We start from the raw sequence: 18,479 nt of genomic DNA on the forward strand, positions 1-18,479 counted from the left end.
TGGCTCAGTCGTGTATGACTCTTTGTGACCCCATGAACTGCAGCATGCCAGGCTTTCCTGTCCTTCACCATCTCCCAGAGCTTGCTCAAAGTCATGTCCATTGAGTCGGTGATACCATCTAACCATCTTATCCTCTGTCATCCCCTTCTCCTCCTGCCTTCGATCTTTCCCAGCATCAGGGTCTTTTCTAATGAGTCAGCTCTTCGCAGGTGGCCAAAGTATTAGAGCTTCAGCTTCAGCATCAGTCCTTCCAGTGAAGTCAGGATTGATTTCCTTTAGGACTGACTAGTTTGATCTCCTCGGCTAGCACTTTTTAAAAATAGCGTTTTCATTTATGATAAAAGTAAGAAGATACTGGTTGTTGTTCAGTCACGAAGTTGTGTCTTACTCTTCATGACCTCATGGACTTCAGCGCTCCAGGCTCCCTGTCCTTGACTATGTCCCAGAGTTTGCTTAATTCATGTCCATTGCATCAGTGATGCCATCCAACCATCTCATCCTCTGCTGCCCCCTCTCCTTTTGCTTTCAATCTCTCAGCATTGAAAGCATCAGGGTCTTTTCCAATGAGTTGGCTTTTTGCATCAGTTAAACATTAGCTTCTTACTATCTGGCCCTTGCTACACTAATATTTCCCAATTATTTGTTCAGTGTTTTCTGAAAGTTAGTTGAACAATTACTGTGTCAGATACTAAACTAAAGGTTTTGCATGTGCCTTCTCACTAAAACTTCACAATGGGTCTATAAAGCAGACACTATTACTGTCCTCAATTTATAGATTCAGGAGGGCTGAGTCTCAGAAGCTTACTGCAAACATGTTTCTAGTCTCAATAGAGAGCTAATTCACAGGAGACTAAACAATGAAGGGGATTTATTATCTTATGATACTTGAAAGTCCAGATGAATGCCAGACTTGTAGGCTATCTTGATCCAACACCTCAGCGTTGGACTCCATGCTGACTCTTTTAAATTCCATGAATCACACACCTTCTGGAAGCTTTCTCCAGGACAGCAAAGAAGTTTCTTCCTCAGAGGCCCATAGCATAACTCTTCTACCTGCTCAGTGGCTTAAATAGGGTTACAGCCCACTCCTGAACCAATAACGGGGACTATGAAGTGGCATAATTCTCAGTAGCTTAGCCCTGAGTCATAGAACTGTCTCCTGAAGTCAAGCATGGGATCGATTTCCCCAAAACAAAGGGACTACAGTATATGTGTGTGTGTGGCAGAGAGGTTAAATACACAAATGAACTGAAATTATTAAGAGAATGAAGAATGCATGTTATGAAGGCAATCATAATGTACATTATAAAAAGTTATAACTTGCCCAAGGTCCCAGAACTAGCAAATTTTCAGCTGAGATTTGAAACTGGGTCATCTGACTCCAGAGCCCACATTCTCAACATCTAGGTTCTACTGCTTCCCAAATAAACCTAGTAATGCCTGGAGATGGATAGAACAATTTGTGACTGGGACTGTTACCAACTTTATTCTATGCACACACACACACACACACACACACACATACACAATTATATAGTATAATACCATATACCATATACATGACTCATATTTAGTCTGTATACTGGTACAGCCACACCCATTGTAAAACTACTAAAATTTTTGTATTTCAGGGTAGTTGCTGATAGGCAGCTGCTGCCTGAGCTTTCCTGTTACCCAATTCCTTTCATGCCCCCACTTTGTCCTGTCTTCTATTCTCTCACCCACAGACTCCCTTGATCCAGCAGCTGAACTGCTAACTCCTGACCCTACAGGGGTCTCTTAGGTTCTGCTTATGTGCTTCCACCAACATTCAGATGACAGACTTTATTTGTTACCATCAATAGACCACAACTGATCTTGTTCCTTTCTGGTTGCTCTTATTTTGTAGACTCTTTTCCTTCCTCTAACTAGTACATTTCCTTACTTAAGCTTCCCTGGGTTTGAGTGGAAGACTCAGGAGACCTGAGTTCAGGCTAGTCTCTGTGGCTGAGTGATAGTTACTCTGTGCTCTTGCCTCCTTGGGTGCAGAATGCATAAATGTTACTTAAGAGTCTAGCTATGTGAATCCAAATTAAATAAAACATTGGTAATGAAGAGCACTGCTGACTGATGCAAAACTGTAAGGCAGGAAGCCTTGTCATCTAAATATTCTGCCTTCAAAGACTACAAAATGGTTAAAAATCTCAAGTTTCTGGGATGGTAGTGCATGACCATACTTCTCAAACTGGAGTGTCTGTACTATTGTACTGTTGGGGATTCATCTTCCTTAAACAATAGATTTATCCAGAACAAGAAAGAATTTTATTTTTATATTAAAAGAGATATGGATATATTAATATTATAGAGTAGGGTGCAAAGTCTATATGATTTTCATATATATAATAGAAACTATGAAAAATTTAAACTTGATACATGCCGGGGTCCAGTCCCAGTGGATCCAGGGTGATTCAAAGGTGGGGACGGAGTCGGCGTCTTTGGAAAAATACATATTTAATCACAGATATAGAGAGATTAGAAATGGATAGTGTAGTAGGAAGATTAGTGGAGAAAAAGAGGCTGAATAACTTGGATTACGTGGAATAGCATCCATGCTCCAGATGGGAATTCAGCCAGAAAAACGGGAGCAAGAAAGAAGCAACATGGGGGAATCAGTCTTTCCGGAAACTGATCCAATTTTTTTATTTTGGGGTTTGCTTATATACCTTTTGTTACACATAGGGATGAATACAGAGTCACGTGGGGGTCAGCAGTCCTGACCTTTGTCAAAATCAGGTGCTTCACATAAATGTATTAAAAAAAAAGGTCTTAGGAATATTACATCATCTTCTGGCCATGAGTGAGACTTGCTGACATTTTATGATCCTTTCTTTCTGATAACCAAAAAACTTATTTCTTCCAAGGGTGTTTTTTCTTAAACCAGGCACCACCCTCCAAATAAAGTTACATTCCTATAGGGTGAGGGTGTAGTGAGTTACAAGCAAGAAAGGAATTTATTTAACCCAAGGTTAACATGATTAGTCTTAAAGGTTAACACTTATTTCTCCTATATGCTTAAAGGTTAATACTTATTTCTCCTATATGTTTAAAGGTTAATACTTATTTCTCCTATATGTTAGTTATATTCATTATAAGGGTAGGGAACATGGAGATTTAGCAGCAAACATCAGCCCAACAAATGAAAATCCTGTCACCAATGCTCCCCTTAAGATCTATTTAGTCTTAAGATATGATTGAGTTACATTTTTACATAGCAAGGACACAGTGATTTATAACAAAGTACAGTGATCTATTACAAAAGAGAAAATCCATTAACTCAAAAAGTCTAGTATTGCTAACATCAAAAACTACTATATTTCCTTTGCTATATTCCAAATACATTGATTAATATGTTCCCAGGTGCCTAAGGAAATAGAGGCCTGGCGGCAGTCATTGACTCAACAAGAAGAAAAAGTCCTATGCTAATTAAGACTCTCAAAATACTCCAAAACTCTCTGTGCTGTTTACGGTTAAGAGGTAGTAAACAATCATGTGCCTAGTGGCAGCAGTATGGATAATCCTGTCACACAAGCTAGTCTGTCAGCAGAGAGGTTTGACCTGAGACAGCTTTGTCCCACCCAGAGCAGGGAATTAGCAGCAATTATTGACACAGCAAATGAAGAACCCTTCACCAATATAATTCCTAACCAACACACTATACTAATAATTTCTAACTCCCCAAAATAATTTGCCTTTAGTAAGTCTAAAGCATCTCATGCCTCTCAGGTTGGGAGGCTATAAACAATCACATGTGGCCGGACAAACCTATACAGGTGGGCTAGATAACCTTCAGAGGAGTCCGTAAGCTGAAACACTCTTGTCACGCCCAAGAATTTTTATCGCCTTGGAGCTGCACGTTTACTCCTTCTCCGAGAGAAACGGTTATGGGGGAGAGCCCCCGTAAAGTCAGAGGTGTAGGTGAGAGCATAAAACAGACTCTGGTTTTGGGGTTAGATGCTCAGGAACAGGGGGTTTCCTGAGGCTTGATCACGCCTTTGCGTATGCCAAGCCTCCTTCCTCATGACCTTTGCCATGAGCGGAATTCCTCACGCTGGCCCCCAGCAGATACAGACCAATGTTAACCACACCTCAGACCCCTGGGTATGTTAGGACATTCTCTGCTGCCAGGGAGTAAGATATGAATATTTGCAATATAAACTAAGATTGCACCTCTCAATCTTTGACTATAATTCCAGTTCTGTCTTACTTTTAATCTTGAGCCATCCCTGAGCTCCCCCTTCTTCATTTGCAAAAATGGGTGTAATATCTAAGTTATGGATATTATTGTTGTAACCAGTAAGATCAATGTTGTCTCTCAAGTGCCTGCCATGTGCCTGCCGCAGCATGGACAATAAATATTAATTCTAACCACTCTCGTGACTCATGGGAAGTATATCAGTTTGAAACATTATTATGGACTAGCCTCAAACACCTCTTCCTGCGGCCAAGCAGGCATTACTAATCAATCTTTCCCCTTGGATGTGGAGGCCCTTTACCAGCACAGTCTGAAAGCCTTCAGTCCCTTTACTTCATTTCCTTGTAATAGCTTCTGTAACTAATAATCCCTTGAACAAACTGTGGGAAAGGCTGGAATTGAACAACAAAAAGAATTAGTCATCTGAAACAAGTATATGTCAATTATTTCTCAGTTGAAGCAACCAGTTGGTCAGAAAGTTGGAGGATGATACTTGGTTCTTAATAATCCAATCCTGGCAGCTTTTCACTTCTGCCTCCTGCTCTAAATTATGCCATTTTGCTCACAATTTCCCATCACACTCTCATACCCCCATCCCTCTCTTTCCTTAATACAGATCTATTTATGTGACCAAAAGCCTTCATGAAACACCATAATTAATATAGTATAGGTACAACAAATACAATATTGTATGATAATATTATATAAATATATATAAATAAAATATTATACATATAATATTTTCCTCTCTCAAGAACTTGGAGAGTACCCAATTTAAGAGAGCATTATGTAACGAAGATTTTAACCCAAACCATGGACCTGTCAGAAAGCTGTGGGACACTGAAGGGGATGAGTTTGGTTTGGATACACAGATTTTCCTGTTCCATCTTCTCACAATACCCCATGTCATGTTGCAGGGTGAGCAACTTGATTCCAGGGTAGGCTCAGTGAAGGGGTGTAATTAGCCTCTTAAGTCCTGCTAATGTCTTGTTAAAGTCATTCACGTGAGAACAGCAGACATATCAGTTCCGCCTGGAACCCTGCCATCGGGGGCACTGCGTCTCCACTCTTCTGTTTCTAGTCCCCACAGGAGGAGTCAGCGGATCCAGCCGGCCCTGGCCTTTTCTGTTTCATCAAGTCAAGATGCAGTGAGAACTTTCCACAGAATGTGTGTGTTCCTTCAGCACTTCAGCGCACTTCAGCACTCCCCAAATGACTGGTTTTTTAGTTGCCAACAGCAAATACAGTGCATCTGGCATAGATGGAAGAGGAAACCAATATTCTCACCTGGAGAATTTCATAGACAGAGGAGCCTGGCGGGCTACAGTCCAAGGGGCCGCAGAGTCACACATGACTGGGCAGCTAAGACAGACAGGCATAGATGGAGGACGTTTTGTTGCTGTTGTAGTTCTTTTCTTTTTTGTTTTTGTGTTTTTGTTCTTTTGGTTTTTTTGTTTGTTTGTTCTTTTGTTTGCTTTTGTTTTTCTCTTAGAAGAAAAAGAAAGACGTGGCTTATTATTCCAGAGGTTGGAGATGCCAAGGGATCAGATGCACTCATTTTTCTGACAAATATTTATTCAAGCACTAACTTTATTCTGGGCACTTTGATGAGCTTGGAAGCTACAGCACTGAACAGTGCAGTACAGAAAATTTCTCTGAGAAATTACATTCAGAGGGGTGGGGGGAGACAAATAATGAGCAAATAAGAAAAAATACATAATGATAGTGCTGTACTGGAAAGAAGATGGAGGGGAAGAGATGAAGCTGGAGGTGAGTGGTCAGGAAACTTCTTGGAGGATGTGATATTTTAGCTGCGATCTTAATGACAAGAAGAAACAAGCCGGGCAGGGGGACAGGACTGTAGGTAGAGGGGGCAATGTTCGAAGGAGACCAAGAAGACCAGTGTGGCTGGAGCATGGTGTGTGGCAGGGAGAGGCTGCTATGAGATGTAGCTCAGGGTTCTGCAGGACTAGAGCATCTGCAGGTCATATAAGGCCAGGGGTAAACAGTTCAGATTTTATCCCATGTGGGTTAGGAGCCAGAGGAGGGCTTTAGGCAGGGAAGCTGTGTGTAATGAAAACCCCCACCCTGGGTGCTGTGTGGATAATGGATTGTCAGGGAACAAGAAGAGAAGCAGGAACAAGATACTATTACAAATTTCCACTAAAAGATGGTGGTGGTTCTGGAGATGGTAATTCGTGTGTGTGTGTGTGTGTTTCACTGTAATAAAATATACATCACAGAAAATTTATCACTGTAACTGTATTTAAGTGAAAGAGTACATTAGGTACATTTACACTGTCATGCTACCATCACCACTGTCCATCTCCAGAACTTTTTCTTCATCTCACACTGAAACTCTATAAACATTAAACAATAAATCATCCATCCTTCTTTCCCTCAGTCCTTGGGGAACCATTATTCAGTTCTCTGTCTCTGTGAATTTGACTGTTCAATCTAAGGATCTTCTATAAGAGGAATCATACAATAATTTCTCCTTTGTGCTTCTCATATTTCACTGAGCATAATGTCTTCAAGGTTCATCCATGTTCGAGAACATATCAGCATTTTATTTTATTTTTTACAAATATCTGTTCAAATACCTGCTTTCACTTCTTTGGGGTATATACCCAGAAGCAGAATTACTGGATTGAGTATTAATTTCATGTTTTGTTTTTTTTTTTTGAAGAACCATCATAGTGTCCTAGATAATTGTATTTTAAAGGTCAAGTTGTCAAGGCTGCTGAGGGGCTGGTATTATGAGTTAAGAGAGAGAAGAAATAATAATGATCTCCCAAGGTTTTTGTTTTTATAATGGGAGAATATTGGTATGGTATACTGGGTTAAGGGCCTTGGGGATAAGAGGGTTTTGCTGTTTGTGTTGGATATCAAAGGGTCTTTTTAGGACGTATATTTATATTTATCATAGCTGCTAAACATACGGACGGAAACATCAGGCAGAAAATTTCATTTATTATTAGTCTAGAATGTCAGGGTTGGCAATAAAAGGTATATGAGCCAGGTCATGCTGCACAGGGGGTAGGCTCTAGTGATGGCAGAAGAATGATTAAGGAGATGGGAGTGAGGAAATAATCAGGGTGCATATTTTCAGCTTGCCTGGGTAACTTTAGGAATAGCCAGGTTTGGTAATTACCCAGTTAAACCATCTTATAGATTGCCTTAAATGAAGGAAACCATTCAGGATTATTGGAAAAGATGAAAAAGATAAGAGGTGGTGCTGCAGTTCTGAACTAGAAAATCTCACCTTGTTCTAGAAGAAATTTTAATACAGCACCTGGGTTTATTTTCATTTCCTTTCTCCTGCTACAGGAATAAACAGTCTTATCACACTGCTCTTCACCCTTAGTGATTTAGAGGTTACTTCATCACTTTTGAGAAAAACTGTGTACTCAGAATCTCTGCTTATATACTTTATTTTTCTGTGAAGGATATTTTCTCATATCCTTTCTCTGAATTTAGTAATAAACATACCTCTTTACCACTTTGAACCCCTTTGCCTAGGTTCCTCATGAACCTTTCTTACCCTCTCCATCCCTGGGGCAACTAGATCTCATGTATCTATTTCTAACACAGTAACTTATCAAAGTAGACAAATACTTGATGAATAAATGAATATCAGATTGAAGTAGGACATACCACCTTTAAAATATGACCTCTCTGATCTTTGTGCTGTTCTTTAAGCTAGTTTCTGGGGAAAGTAGTGGATATAACAAATCGTGGCTATAACAATTTTTAAAATGATGCCTAGAAATTTAATAGAAGGCCCATAAAGTGACAAACCCACAGCAGTTCATTCCTCCCAGCAAACCCTCATAAATTCAGACCATGAAATCATTATGTTCATCCTGCCTCTCCCTTCCTGGCAGGGTTCCTCAGGCCCTCCTCCTTATCTGGTAAACACTACCTGATGCTCACTGATGCCAGTCTGAAAGAGATGGCAATAACCTCATGCCTGGTTTACCTTGAGCTTTAAGCTGCAGAGTGTTTGATAGTGTGCTATAGTGCTCTTGTATATCCTGGTTTATATATTAATCAAGAAGCTGCCCCTGCCATCAAGGAGTTCATGATCCAATTGGAGAAAAAAATTAATAGAAGTGTGATCAATGTTATGACGGAAGACGTATACCATGCAGAGCATGTAGGAGGGGCCACTGACTCAGAAATGGAAAATCAGGAAAGGTTCCCTGCAGGAAGTGGCACCTGAGCTATGTGGTGAGAGATGAATCTGAATTTTCTGGGTGTAGCAGGTCAGGGCTCTGATTCACACAAAGGAACAACAGAAGGTGAAGGGATGGAGGGAGCATTTAGAAGACTCCATGTACTCCATGTGGCTGTCGCCCAGGAGTCAGACTAAGAGGGCCTTTATTTTATATGAATGAGTTTAGACTTGATAATTTTTGAAATGAAATCCATCAGAGGGGACAGGATGGGGTCTGAAATATTGAGACTTTAGCCAGAGAAACATCCAATTTGAAACCCCCTCCTGCTCTGTGTTTCTAATAAATTGTACCCTGAATAAGAGAAAAATTTGCCACAGCCACAAATGATCACTTATGAATCCAGAACTAATTTTAAGAAACTAATGAACTAAATGAGGAGATATTTAAACCTTATGAAAGTACCCATGTGCCTGCCTGTTGGGTGGGGCACATACTTGGTTCTCTCTGTAGGTAAGAGGCTTGTCATTCATTAATAGTGTCAAGAAAAGAGGACTGATAATCTTGGTCTGTCAAAGGCTCAGGTCACCTTATTCTAAAAACATAAAAGCCTCTTGACTAGGCTGAAAAATGTAATCCCAAAGCTGCTGCAGAATTTCTTCCCTACTGACTTCTGTGAATTTGGGTTGAAGGGCTTCCATGGTTTGTTAGGGAAGGGCAGTGAAAGCAGGAGTGTGGAATTTGAGGGCTGTTATGAACTGCAGAGCAGTGCTCTCATTGAGGACACTGCTTACAGTAATATTTGTTTCTTGAGGACTTTTAAAATTCTACAGACCTATCCTCTAAGTATTTGCCATCAAACCTCTGAGTATCTACCATCAAACTACTCCCTTCATCGGATGAGGGTGGGTTGTCTTCCTTTCTGTGGATTTAAGGAACTTATCAGTGCACGGAAGACTGGTCCAAATCCTTTAATTAACAACCCTGGGAATAAGATTTTTTGAGTCACTAGAGGCATTAACATCATCCTAAGAAAGATTCTAATCTCTGCAAGTTGAAAGTATAATCGCAGTTTGGAAAATGTAATGTAAAACGTTCTGCCTGGGGTATTTTTTGAGTTACATAGGAGCCCTCTTTCCTGGTTTGTGAAAAACTAGAAGAGATCAGAGGCATTATATCATTCGCATCTTCATCAATCTATATTCAGGGATCTGAAGTTTCATAGTGTGTCTCTCTGCTTCATCTCAGTCAAGACTTACTACCCATTAATTTACGTTTTGTTAAGACCTAAGGTGTAGAGAGTATGAACAAACCATTATTTCTCTAAAAATAAAAAAAATATAGTCACAGCATAGACCGTTTTGTTTCTCATAGTCTTTAAATTTGCTTCATCTGTGTAGCTCTAGAGTTAACAGACAACAGTGGGGATTAGTACTACTGCCTTATGACAATGGAAATGCCTTATGATCTATGGAGCAATACTTACTTGCTCGGCTATAACCCACTATAGAACTTAAGGGTCTGAGACCTTTGGAATGAAAAAGACCCAGGTTCAGAGTCCAGTTCTTCTGTTTACTAGCTCTGTGACCTTGGATTAAGTGACTTCTTTAAGCCTCAGTTTTCTGATCTAGAAACTGGGGGTATTACTGGTCATCATCTCAATTCACTGTGAGGATTCAGTGAGATTGTGGTGAAGGGCTAGTACATTGTTTCAGCCCTAGCTACCCTTCTTGAGAATTTCGACCTTTATCCTTTGTTGTTGTTGTTTAGTTGCTCAGTCTCGTCCGACTCAATAGTTCTGCTTTATTATGAGCTACTTTCTCTTTTCTTTTTCCTCCCCTAGGGATATGAAACCTGACAATATTTTGCTTGATGAACACGGTAAGTAAATGATTTGTTTGCAATCAACCATTTGATACACATGTGCAACAAACTGATTATCCCCAGCAGAGGAGTACTATACATGGAAAAAAGTGTCTTGCTTGGTTCAGTTGCGTTGTTTGTACAAACTCTATTTAAAGGTGGGATGGACCACATGGGGGAACTTTATCATTTATTGCAGTGGCATAGCACACTAGTACAGGGGTGCCCAATAGCCATCCGCAGCCTTTTAGGAACCAGGCTGCACAGCAGGAGGTGAGAGGTTAGCCAGCCAGTTAAGGTTCATCTGCTGCTCCCATCAATTTCCATCACTCGCGTTACCACCTAAACCATTACTGCCCCCTTACTCCTCATCACCTCCCACTCTGATCCGTGGAAAAACTGTCTTCCACGAAACTGGTCCCTGGTGCCAAAAAGGTTGGAGACTACTGCACCAGTACACCCATAAATAGCCTGAATTTACATAAGGAAAAAGTTGTTCTCTTTTCAGTTTTCTTCCATTTCTACTGATTTCTTCAAGAAAACCACCCCAGTTTTGGGGTGCTAGTTTGCCTTAATACCTCTATAGCAATTATCTTCCTTTTTTCCCCCCATAAAGACAGAAGAGACCTCAAGGATAGAGCATTCGGTAGGCAATAGTATCTACTTAGAGATTCATGACATTATTTTGTTCTCATTTTGTCTGCTTTTAGGCTTTTCTTCTTGTCAGGGCAAATTTTTACATTTATATAAGAGATACTAAGTTTTCTGTTCAACCATTTTCAGTTAACAAAAAATCAGTCCATTTAAAGAAATGTATAGAGTAGGTAAGAGTCTATGTGGTACCCAGAGGGATAAGGCAGGGACCGTGAAGGTGAAAAATGAACACCTGAAGTTCAAGAAACACCGATTGAAGACGTCCTGTAGAAAAAGCTTTGGCCAACAGTGATTAAATGCGTATAATCTCCTCCTAATATTATTTTAATGGACATTTGGATTTATTGGTACATCAGTACAGAGTTGTAGGACACACAGCCGGCGTGTTATAAATGTTACAGAGGCAATAAGATCCTTGTTAAATTTTCAGAGAGCTGCTGGGTGAGGGAGTCCTAAATCTGCAAAGCTCCGTATTCATCTGACTTTTACAAAAGGGATTTACAAGTGGGACTGAAACTCCACAGACTATCCGTGGTTCATTATTTATTTACCTAATTGCATTTAAAACCCGGCTTGCCACGTGTGCTCTGAGTGCCAAGAAATGCTTTTCTGTATGACCTCTAATTTCAAAGCTCAGCATCATTGCATCATTATTTATTTATGGACTGTCTAAAAAGATTTTTTCCACTTTCTTCCAACGCCTTATTTCTTCCTTCCCTTTACTGCTTCTGACATTTGGGAACAGATTCTCTGAAACTCAGAAATGTGGGCACTGGTGAGACAGCATGAAGGTGACTTTCATGAAAACACCAGCTATCTCTGCCTTCAGTAGGAAGCAGGATCCCCCTCACGCTGGTACGAATAAACTTTGTGGAGCTTCACAACTGTCAGCTTCACAACCCTAGCCACTAGAGGCCACCTCTGCACATGATAGAAAAAGGTGCCCTGTGTGCCCAACACAGTCTTGGTCACACAGAGCCTGGTTTGGGGATCTGTCCCCACTTCTTTCTCAGCTGCTTGCCTCTGTGCCCAGTGAATTACTCGAATATTTGTCAGGATCCTGAAAGGAGACATATTGATCCTATCAACCAAAACCTTTCCAAAAGTCACCTTCCATTTGGAGAACAACATTTCGGTCTTAGATCTCCAGTGTGACCTCATCTTATTTCTACCATGAGGTCATCCAGCTCTCATTCAAAGTCTTTCTCTTTCTTATTTTCTTATCAACTTGGTGAGTGTAGATTCGGAGAAAGATCCAGGAATAAATTAATCTTCAAGTGTAAACACCCTTAGAGACTACCCTCAGGAAAAATTAATTGAGTGATATTGTGGATAAGGCTTCCCAGGTGGTGCAGCCACTGAAAGCTGGATCCTCCCTTGACTTTACTAAAGAATTATTGATATTTGATTCCAAAAGGGATATACCAAATATTGTACACATCTGCTTCTCAGGTCTTGTGTTTAAACAATTTTGTCTGACCCTTAATTCTCAGGTAACTGTACTTTCAATGGCCTGTTCTGCCTTTCCCTCATGCACATAGGAGGCTAACGCCCACTTTTTCAGGGTATTTTATTATTGGCTGGACTGTGGCTCTGCTGCTTAGGGACTGCAAGCCAGCAACCCACGCTGCCTGGTTCCCTGTCTACACCTGTTAACTTGGCGTACTATTTACAAAGATACTTTTCACTCTTAAACTTTGGGGTTTGAACAGTGACCTAAGAGGAGCTTTTCTGTATTTTATTCCCATCCTAAACTCAACTGGAGAATCATTGCCGTCAATTAGAGAAACACTGTCTTGGGAAGGACTGGGTATGTGAATAAGAGAGAGATGCAAACAAACAAGATTGAGGGTCATTCTCTAAGCATTGTCCTAGGGCTCTCTTCTGGAAAAAATAATTTTTTGAAGTTATTTACTCTCTATTTTTTTCAGATTTCAAAAAACCTAGCTTTCAGGCATTGTTGGCCAAACCAACTGACTATTGGGTTGGCCAAAAAGTTCTTTTGGCTTTTTCCCTGAGATGTAATAGTGAAAGTGAAGTCGCTCAGTCGTGTCCGACTCTTTGCGACCTGTGGACTGTAGCCCACCAAGCTCCTCCGTCCATGGGATTCTCCAGGCAAGAATACTGGAGTGGGTTGCCATTTCCTTCTCCAAGAGATGTAATGGAAAAACCCAAATAAAGTTTTTGGCCAACTCAATATTCTGACATGAAATTCCTGGTGGCTCATATGTGCCTCTTGCGTGGGGATTTAGCAATTGCAAGGATAACTGCTCCTCTCTGATACACCTGCTATTCCCCTTTCTCCAGGTGAGCTGTGTATTACACCATGTGGCTTATATTTAAATTCAGTACCATCAGTAACAGGGAGAAACTTTGTATTACTCTTACTGAGTCATACTGGTTCATGTTCATCAGAAAAGACTGACATTTAAAGGAACCAAATCCTTTTGTAAATGGAGAGTCCTTCTACCAGTGTGAATGAACACTCCTTACACATCAGAATTTGACTTTTTTTTTTTAAATTTAGAGCATACGTTTACTGTCCTACTTCCACGGCTCACTCACTAGTTCAGAGCCTGAGATGGCATTAACACTTGGATGGCTCTTGACCAACTGTTCTGATATATGGTTTCCATATCCTACCAACTTAGGGACTCCATCCAATCCTATCAGTTCCATAGTGTCTAAGGTTCTTGTGTTTTTTTCTACATTATTCAGGAAATAAGCGCTGCCTACAAAGGAAGAATAATGTCTCCCTGTTATATCCGAGAGAATGACAATTACCACATAATCTACAATTTAGGTTTCTTGATACCCTCCTTTGTCACAGGGAACAGAGAAAGGCAAAAACTCAGTTTAGGGGTGTGAGGAAGAACCGAGCCTGCTATTTTAATAGCTTCTTCTTTGCAGAGTCCCAAAATGTACCTAAAAATCGAGTGTGTAGCATTTTTATATATAAACAGACACACACACCTATATCAAACACACACACACACACACACACACACACACACACACACATACACACCACACACACACAGTAGGACACTGTACCTTAGCCCCAGATAATCAGATTTATAAATCTCAGCTAGTGTCTAAGGATATAAATTTTTAATAAGAATCCTAGAAAACTGTGGCACCATTTTTGAGTTAGGGAAATTTTTGAAAGCTAGGAGCCATGCCAACCAATTGGTTATGGTGTCTTTGAGGGCTGTGTTGAGAAACATCCTCAGGCTGGACACATGCGCAGTAAGAAAGAGTATAAATAATGACTGCAGTGATGACTAAATTCAGTGACTCAATACTGTGAGCTCCAATTTTTAATGTGATTCTGTGCCTCCAGGTACAGAGCTGAAAAGAACAGGCAGATGGCTCCCTAGGGTGCGCAATCAGGAAGTTCTGGGCCTTGTACTTGAAAACTTCACAGTAAAGCAGTGGTTCTAACTGGATGCCTTTGTTCCACTGTCTCTCCCTGCAGAAGTGAGACAATGTCTGCAGACATTTTTGATGGTCAGTATATCAGGAGTGGGAAGTGCTTTTGGCATCTGGTGGATAGAGGCCAAGGCTGCAAGTAAGCATTCCACCATGCACAGGACAGCCCTTCACCACACGGATGATCAGGTCCAAGTTCTCAGTCAGTTCCAAGTTGAGAAACTCTGATCTAAGACTCCCTCAGGGCCAGGACTTATGGGGAAAGCCAGAGGGGTCCCTCACTCCAGAGCAATTTCTATGTCCCTCCGTTAGTGGGGCAACCAGAGCTTCCTCTGTGAGCCAGCACTCAGATTCGTTTCCCCAGCACAGAGGGGAACTTGCAGAAAGGGCCCCAAGGTGAGCCAAGGGAAGTACAGCTGAGGAAGTCCATCTGGAGCTGAGGTGTCGGGCTGGTGGCCATAGGCTCCGTGAGGCTCTGCTTTCCTTGTTCAGCTTGAGGGCACCAGGGCAGAGTTTCTAGTAGATGTTGACCATCAGATAATGCCTCCCAACCGTTTACTATACATCCTGGTGAGAGAACCCTGAGCCAATCAGAAGGTAGTGCTTTGAGTTTCTTCAGATCTTGGTCTTACGATACGGTGCAAAAAGTCTTTGGACAATTCATAACTCACCAAAGGAGTCCTGGACCAAATGCTAGATCCTAATTCCAGCTCTGCTACTTCTGAACACTGAGAACTTAGCCACAAACAGCTCTTCTCTGAAACAGGGATGACTTCACTAGCCTAAATTGTATGAAAACCTTTTGAAAATTGCGATTAATCATACAAATTCAAATACTACTTATATGATCAAATTAACACTTTTAACCACATTCAAAAGAAATATAATGAGTACTAACTGTGGTTAAGATTTTCTACTAAGCCAGGTCTTCTTTTTAAAGCATAGTCTCAAAATGAACTGGGTATCAGAATCACCTGGGGAGCTTATTTAAACACAGGGGTTCCACCCTCAGAGTTTCTGATTCAGTAGGTGGGGACGGGGCCCAGGAGTCTGCATTCCTATCACATTCCTGATGCTGCTGGTCTGGGACCACACACTTTGAGAACCAAATGGTTCTAAAGCATCCTATATCTTCTGCTGGGTTGGCCAAAAAGTTCATTTGGGTTTTTCTGTACCCGCATATGGAAAAGGTTGAACAAACTCTTTGGCCAACCCAATACTTCTACATGAGCATAGTCAGTCTCAGGATTAAGTCGGCTTAGAACACGTACTCAGGCTAAAGTCGAGGATCCCATGCCTGGCTGCCCATCTGAACCACCTGTGGAGTTTCTTGGTACTATTTTTAACCTGGATACCTGGCTCTCCCACCTATCCCACTGCACTGGGGTCTTAGGAGAGAGAAGTCCAGGCACGTGTATTTTGCAAAATGACGCCAGAGCATCTGATCATGACAAATAGCAACAATTGGATGATACATACTTCCTGTGAAATGCTGAGTTAAGTCTTCCGCAGCATTATTTCATTTGATCTTCCCAACAACCTCATGAGAAGACCACTATTATCATCCCAACTTTATAGTCAGGATCAGTCACCTTTTTGAGGTAGTACAGCTAATCAGTGGTAGAGCTGGGACTTAAAGTCAGGCAATCAGACTCCAGAGAACAAGCTCTTCACCACTAAGTCTCCAGACTCCCCTATTTTGTATCAAACCTGGTGAACCAAGGAGCCAGTGCTTTGAACATGAGGGAAAAAGAGAAAGAAAATACTGAAACAACCTATATTATGATAGTGCAAGCTCTTGAAATCGTCTCTTGGAACCATTTATGTAAGAATGCCTTCACTTTCAGCTACTGTTACTTTATTAAGATGTCATCAGATAAAAACAAAACACTTTTTTTTGCATCAAACAAAACCCTGGTGATAAAGACCGAGATTTATCATTAGGAGTGGGCTGGATGCTATTGGGGAGCAGACAGTGAAGTCGGCAGGGGGAGTAGGGTCTGTGGGATGTGGAAGAACAATCCCATGGCACCCCCTCCAATTACCACCACATCTCATCACAACCACAGAAGCATGCAAATGGAAATGCCAACACTTCCAAGATCCTCTCAAAGCATACGACACTCAAACCAACCAACACAATGAGCTTGTCTGCCTGAGCGGCTGGTAATGCCCTTTCCTACTTTTGGCTGTGAGCACAAGGACACTAATACACTCTGTAGAGATTGCTCTCTGCTGAACTTGAGTGTTAGACCCACACAGTATTGCCATGAGTATTAAAGCTGAGGAGAGACCCTAGACAGCATCAAGTCTGCCGTTCCTTTTTTTTAAAAGAGAAACGTACATTCAGCACAGGGAAGCAACCTCAAGTCTACAAAGTCTTAGGGGCAGAATTCAAGGCAGGACCCAGCTCACCTAGCTCCCAGTTTAGGGCTCTTTAAACAGCCTCTTAAAAGTAGACTTCCCTGGTGGCTCAGATGGTAAAGCATCTGTCCACAATGTGGGAGACCTGAGTTCAATCCCTGGGTCAGGAAGATCTCCTGGAGAAGGAAATGGCAACCCACTCCAGTATTCTTGCCTGGAAAATCCCATGGACAGAGGAGCCAGGTGGTCCAAGGGATCCCAAAGAGTTGGACACGACTTTACTTTCACTTTAAAAGTAGAACTTGACTTTTCTCCCATACTTTCCCTTGATAATATTATTTTATTGGTGATCACTGGGGGACAATTTGAACTATCAGACAGAAAACGACCAATGATATTTCAGAAAAACAAAGAGAGAAAAGAACTCTTTCTTGGCAAAGAAATATTGATTAATATGTGTATCCACAGTCATGTCCTCTGTGGATTAATGTTAGTCTCTTTAAAAGATTCCATACGAGATGCTTGGAAATTTGATATTTTGAATAGTTCTTATCTGTCCATCTCTTGATACTCATATTCTGTACCGACTTAAAATGATGTCAATAGACAAAAACTGCCCAAGTAGAACTTACCAGAGTGTGAGCTCTTAAAGACCAAGGTTAAAACTTTCTGAGGTTGAACTACAAATTTACAAGCAGCACTAACCCTTTCATAGCAAAACCTGGCTCCTGAAGAGTTGATGGTTTAAGGCCTTATTGGCCTTGAGGATAGAATAAGTGAGCTTTTACTGTCTGTACCCACTTGCAAATGGCATATAATGTTCATTAGTTTATAAATTCTTATATGCCAGTTGTGATTGGCTACAGGCAGTAAAAGCACAATTTTTCTGTCCTCAAGGCCAGTATGTATGGTCTTAAACCATCCCCTCTCCAGGAGATAGATCATGATATGAAAAGTTTAGTATCACTTTGTTGTACAGCAGAAACTAGTGTTACTTTGTAAAGCAATTATACTTCAATATAAAAAAAATTTTTTTAAGAGAGAGAAAAAAGGAATGTACAAAGTAAGCTCCTAACATTCTCTGTGGCCCTCTTCTCTCACAGGGCATGTGCACATCACAGACTTCAACATTGCCACGATGCTGCCCGGGGAGATGCGGATCACCACTGTGGCTGGCACCAAGCCTTACATGGGTATGGGTCCCCTGAGCTACCATAGCCACTAAGAGCAAAGCATTGTTTTTCATTCCTGTGAACACCATGTACTGGAGGTCCAGTCATCTGTAGGGCCTTGCAGCTAGGAATGACAAGTCCCTCTCTGACTTTACCTGGAGAGCTTCTGATTTCACAGGTCTGAGGTGAACCTCAGGAATCTCCTTTTAGCAAGCATCCAGTCTGATCTTGATTCAGGAGGGTGCCATGGACTACCTATAAAGAACGTTAGTTTATGAGTTATTAAGGACAGTTTCTACATACTTCCTGATGAAGAATAGTAATAGTTCATTCAATAAATACCTACTCATTGCCTCTGTTTTTAGGTGCTGGTGATCTTGTAGGGAGCAAAACAGACAAGGTCTCCAACCCTTGGGGCTTACCTTTTAGTGAGAAGAGTTTTGTTTTGTTTTGTTTTTTAAAGAATCAAACAGAGAAGGTACAGCAATAAGTGGGATGGTAATAAATGATATAAGTATTACTATAACCATGATTTACATACTCCTACATAAGGATGTAAGTTCACAAAGTACATTCCCATTATAA

General features: G+C 41.0%; 1 protein-coding gene across 2 annotated transcripts in view; it reads left to right on the forward strand.

Annotated features, from left to right (window-relative positions):
- The window catches only part of STK32A (serine/threonine kinase 32A), a 136,439-nt gene that overhangs the window by 84,396 nt on the left and 33,564 nt on the right, over nt 1–18,479 (forward strand). For both annotated transcript variants that reach the window (XM_012178706.4, XM_004008932.5), the window contains exons 6-7: nt 10,253–10,290; nt 17,826–17,915. In XM_012178706.4, the coding sequence (XP_012034096.1) occupies nt 10,253–10,290; nt 17,826–17,915 (128 nt within the window). The remainder of the gene's footprint in view (nt 1–10,252; nt 10,291–17,825; nt 17,916–18,479) is intronic.

This window comes from Ovis aries, chromosome 5 (assembly GCF_016772045.2).
Source record: "Ovis aries strain OAR_USU_Benz2616 breed Rambouillet chromosome 5, ARS-UI_Ramb_v3.0, whole genome shotgun sequence".
NCBI lineage: Eukaryota > Metazoa > Chordata > Mammalia > Artiodactyla > Bovidae > Ovis > Ovis aries.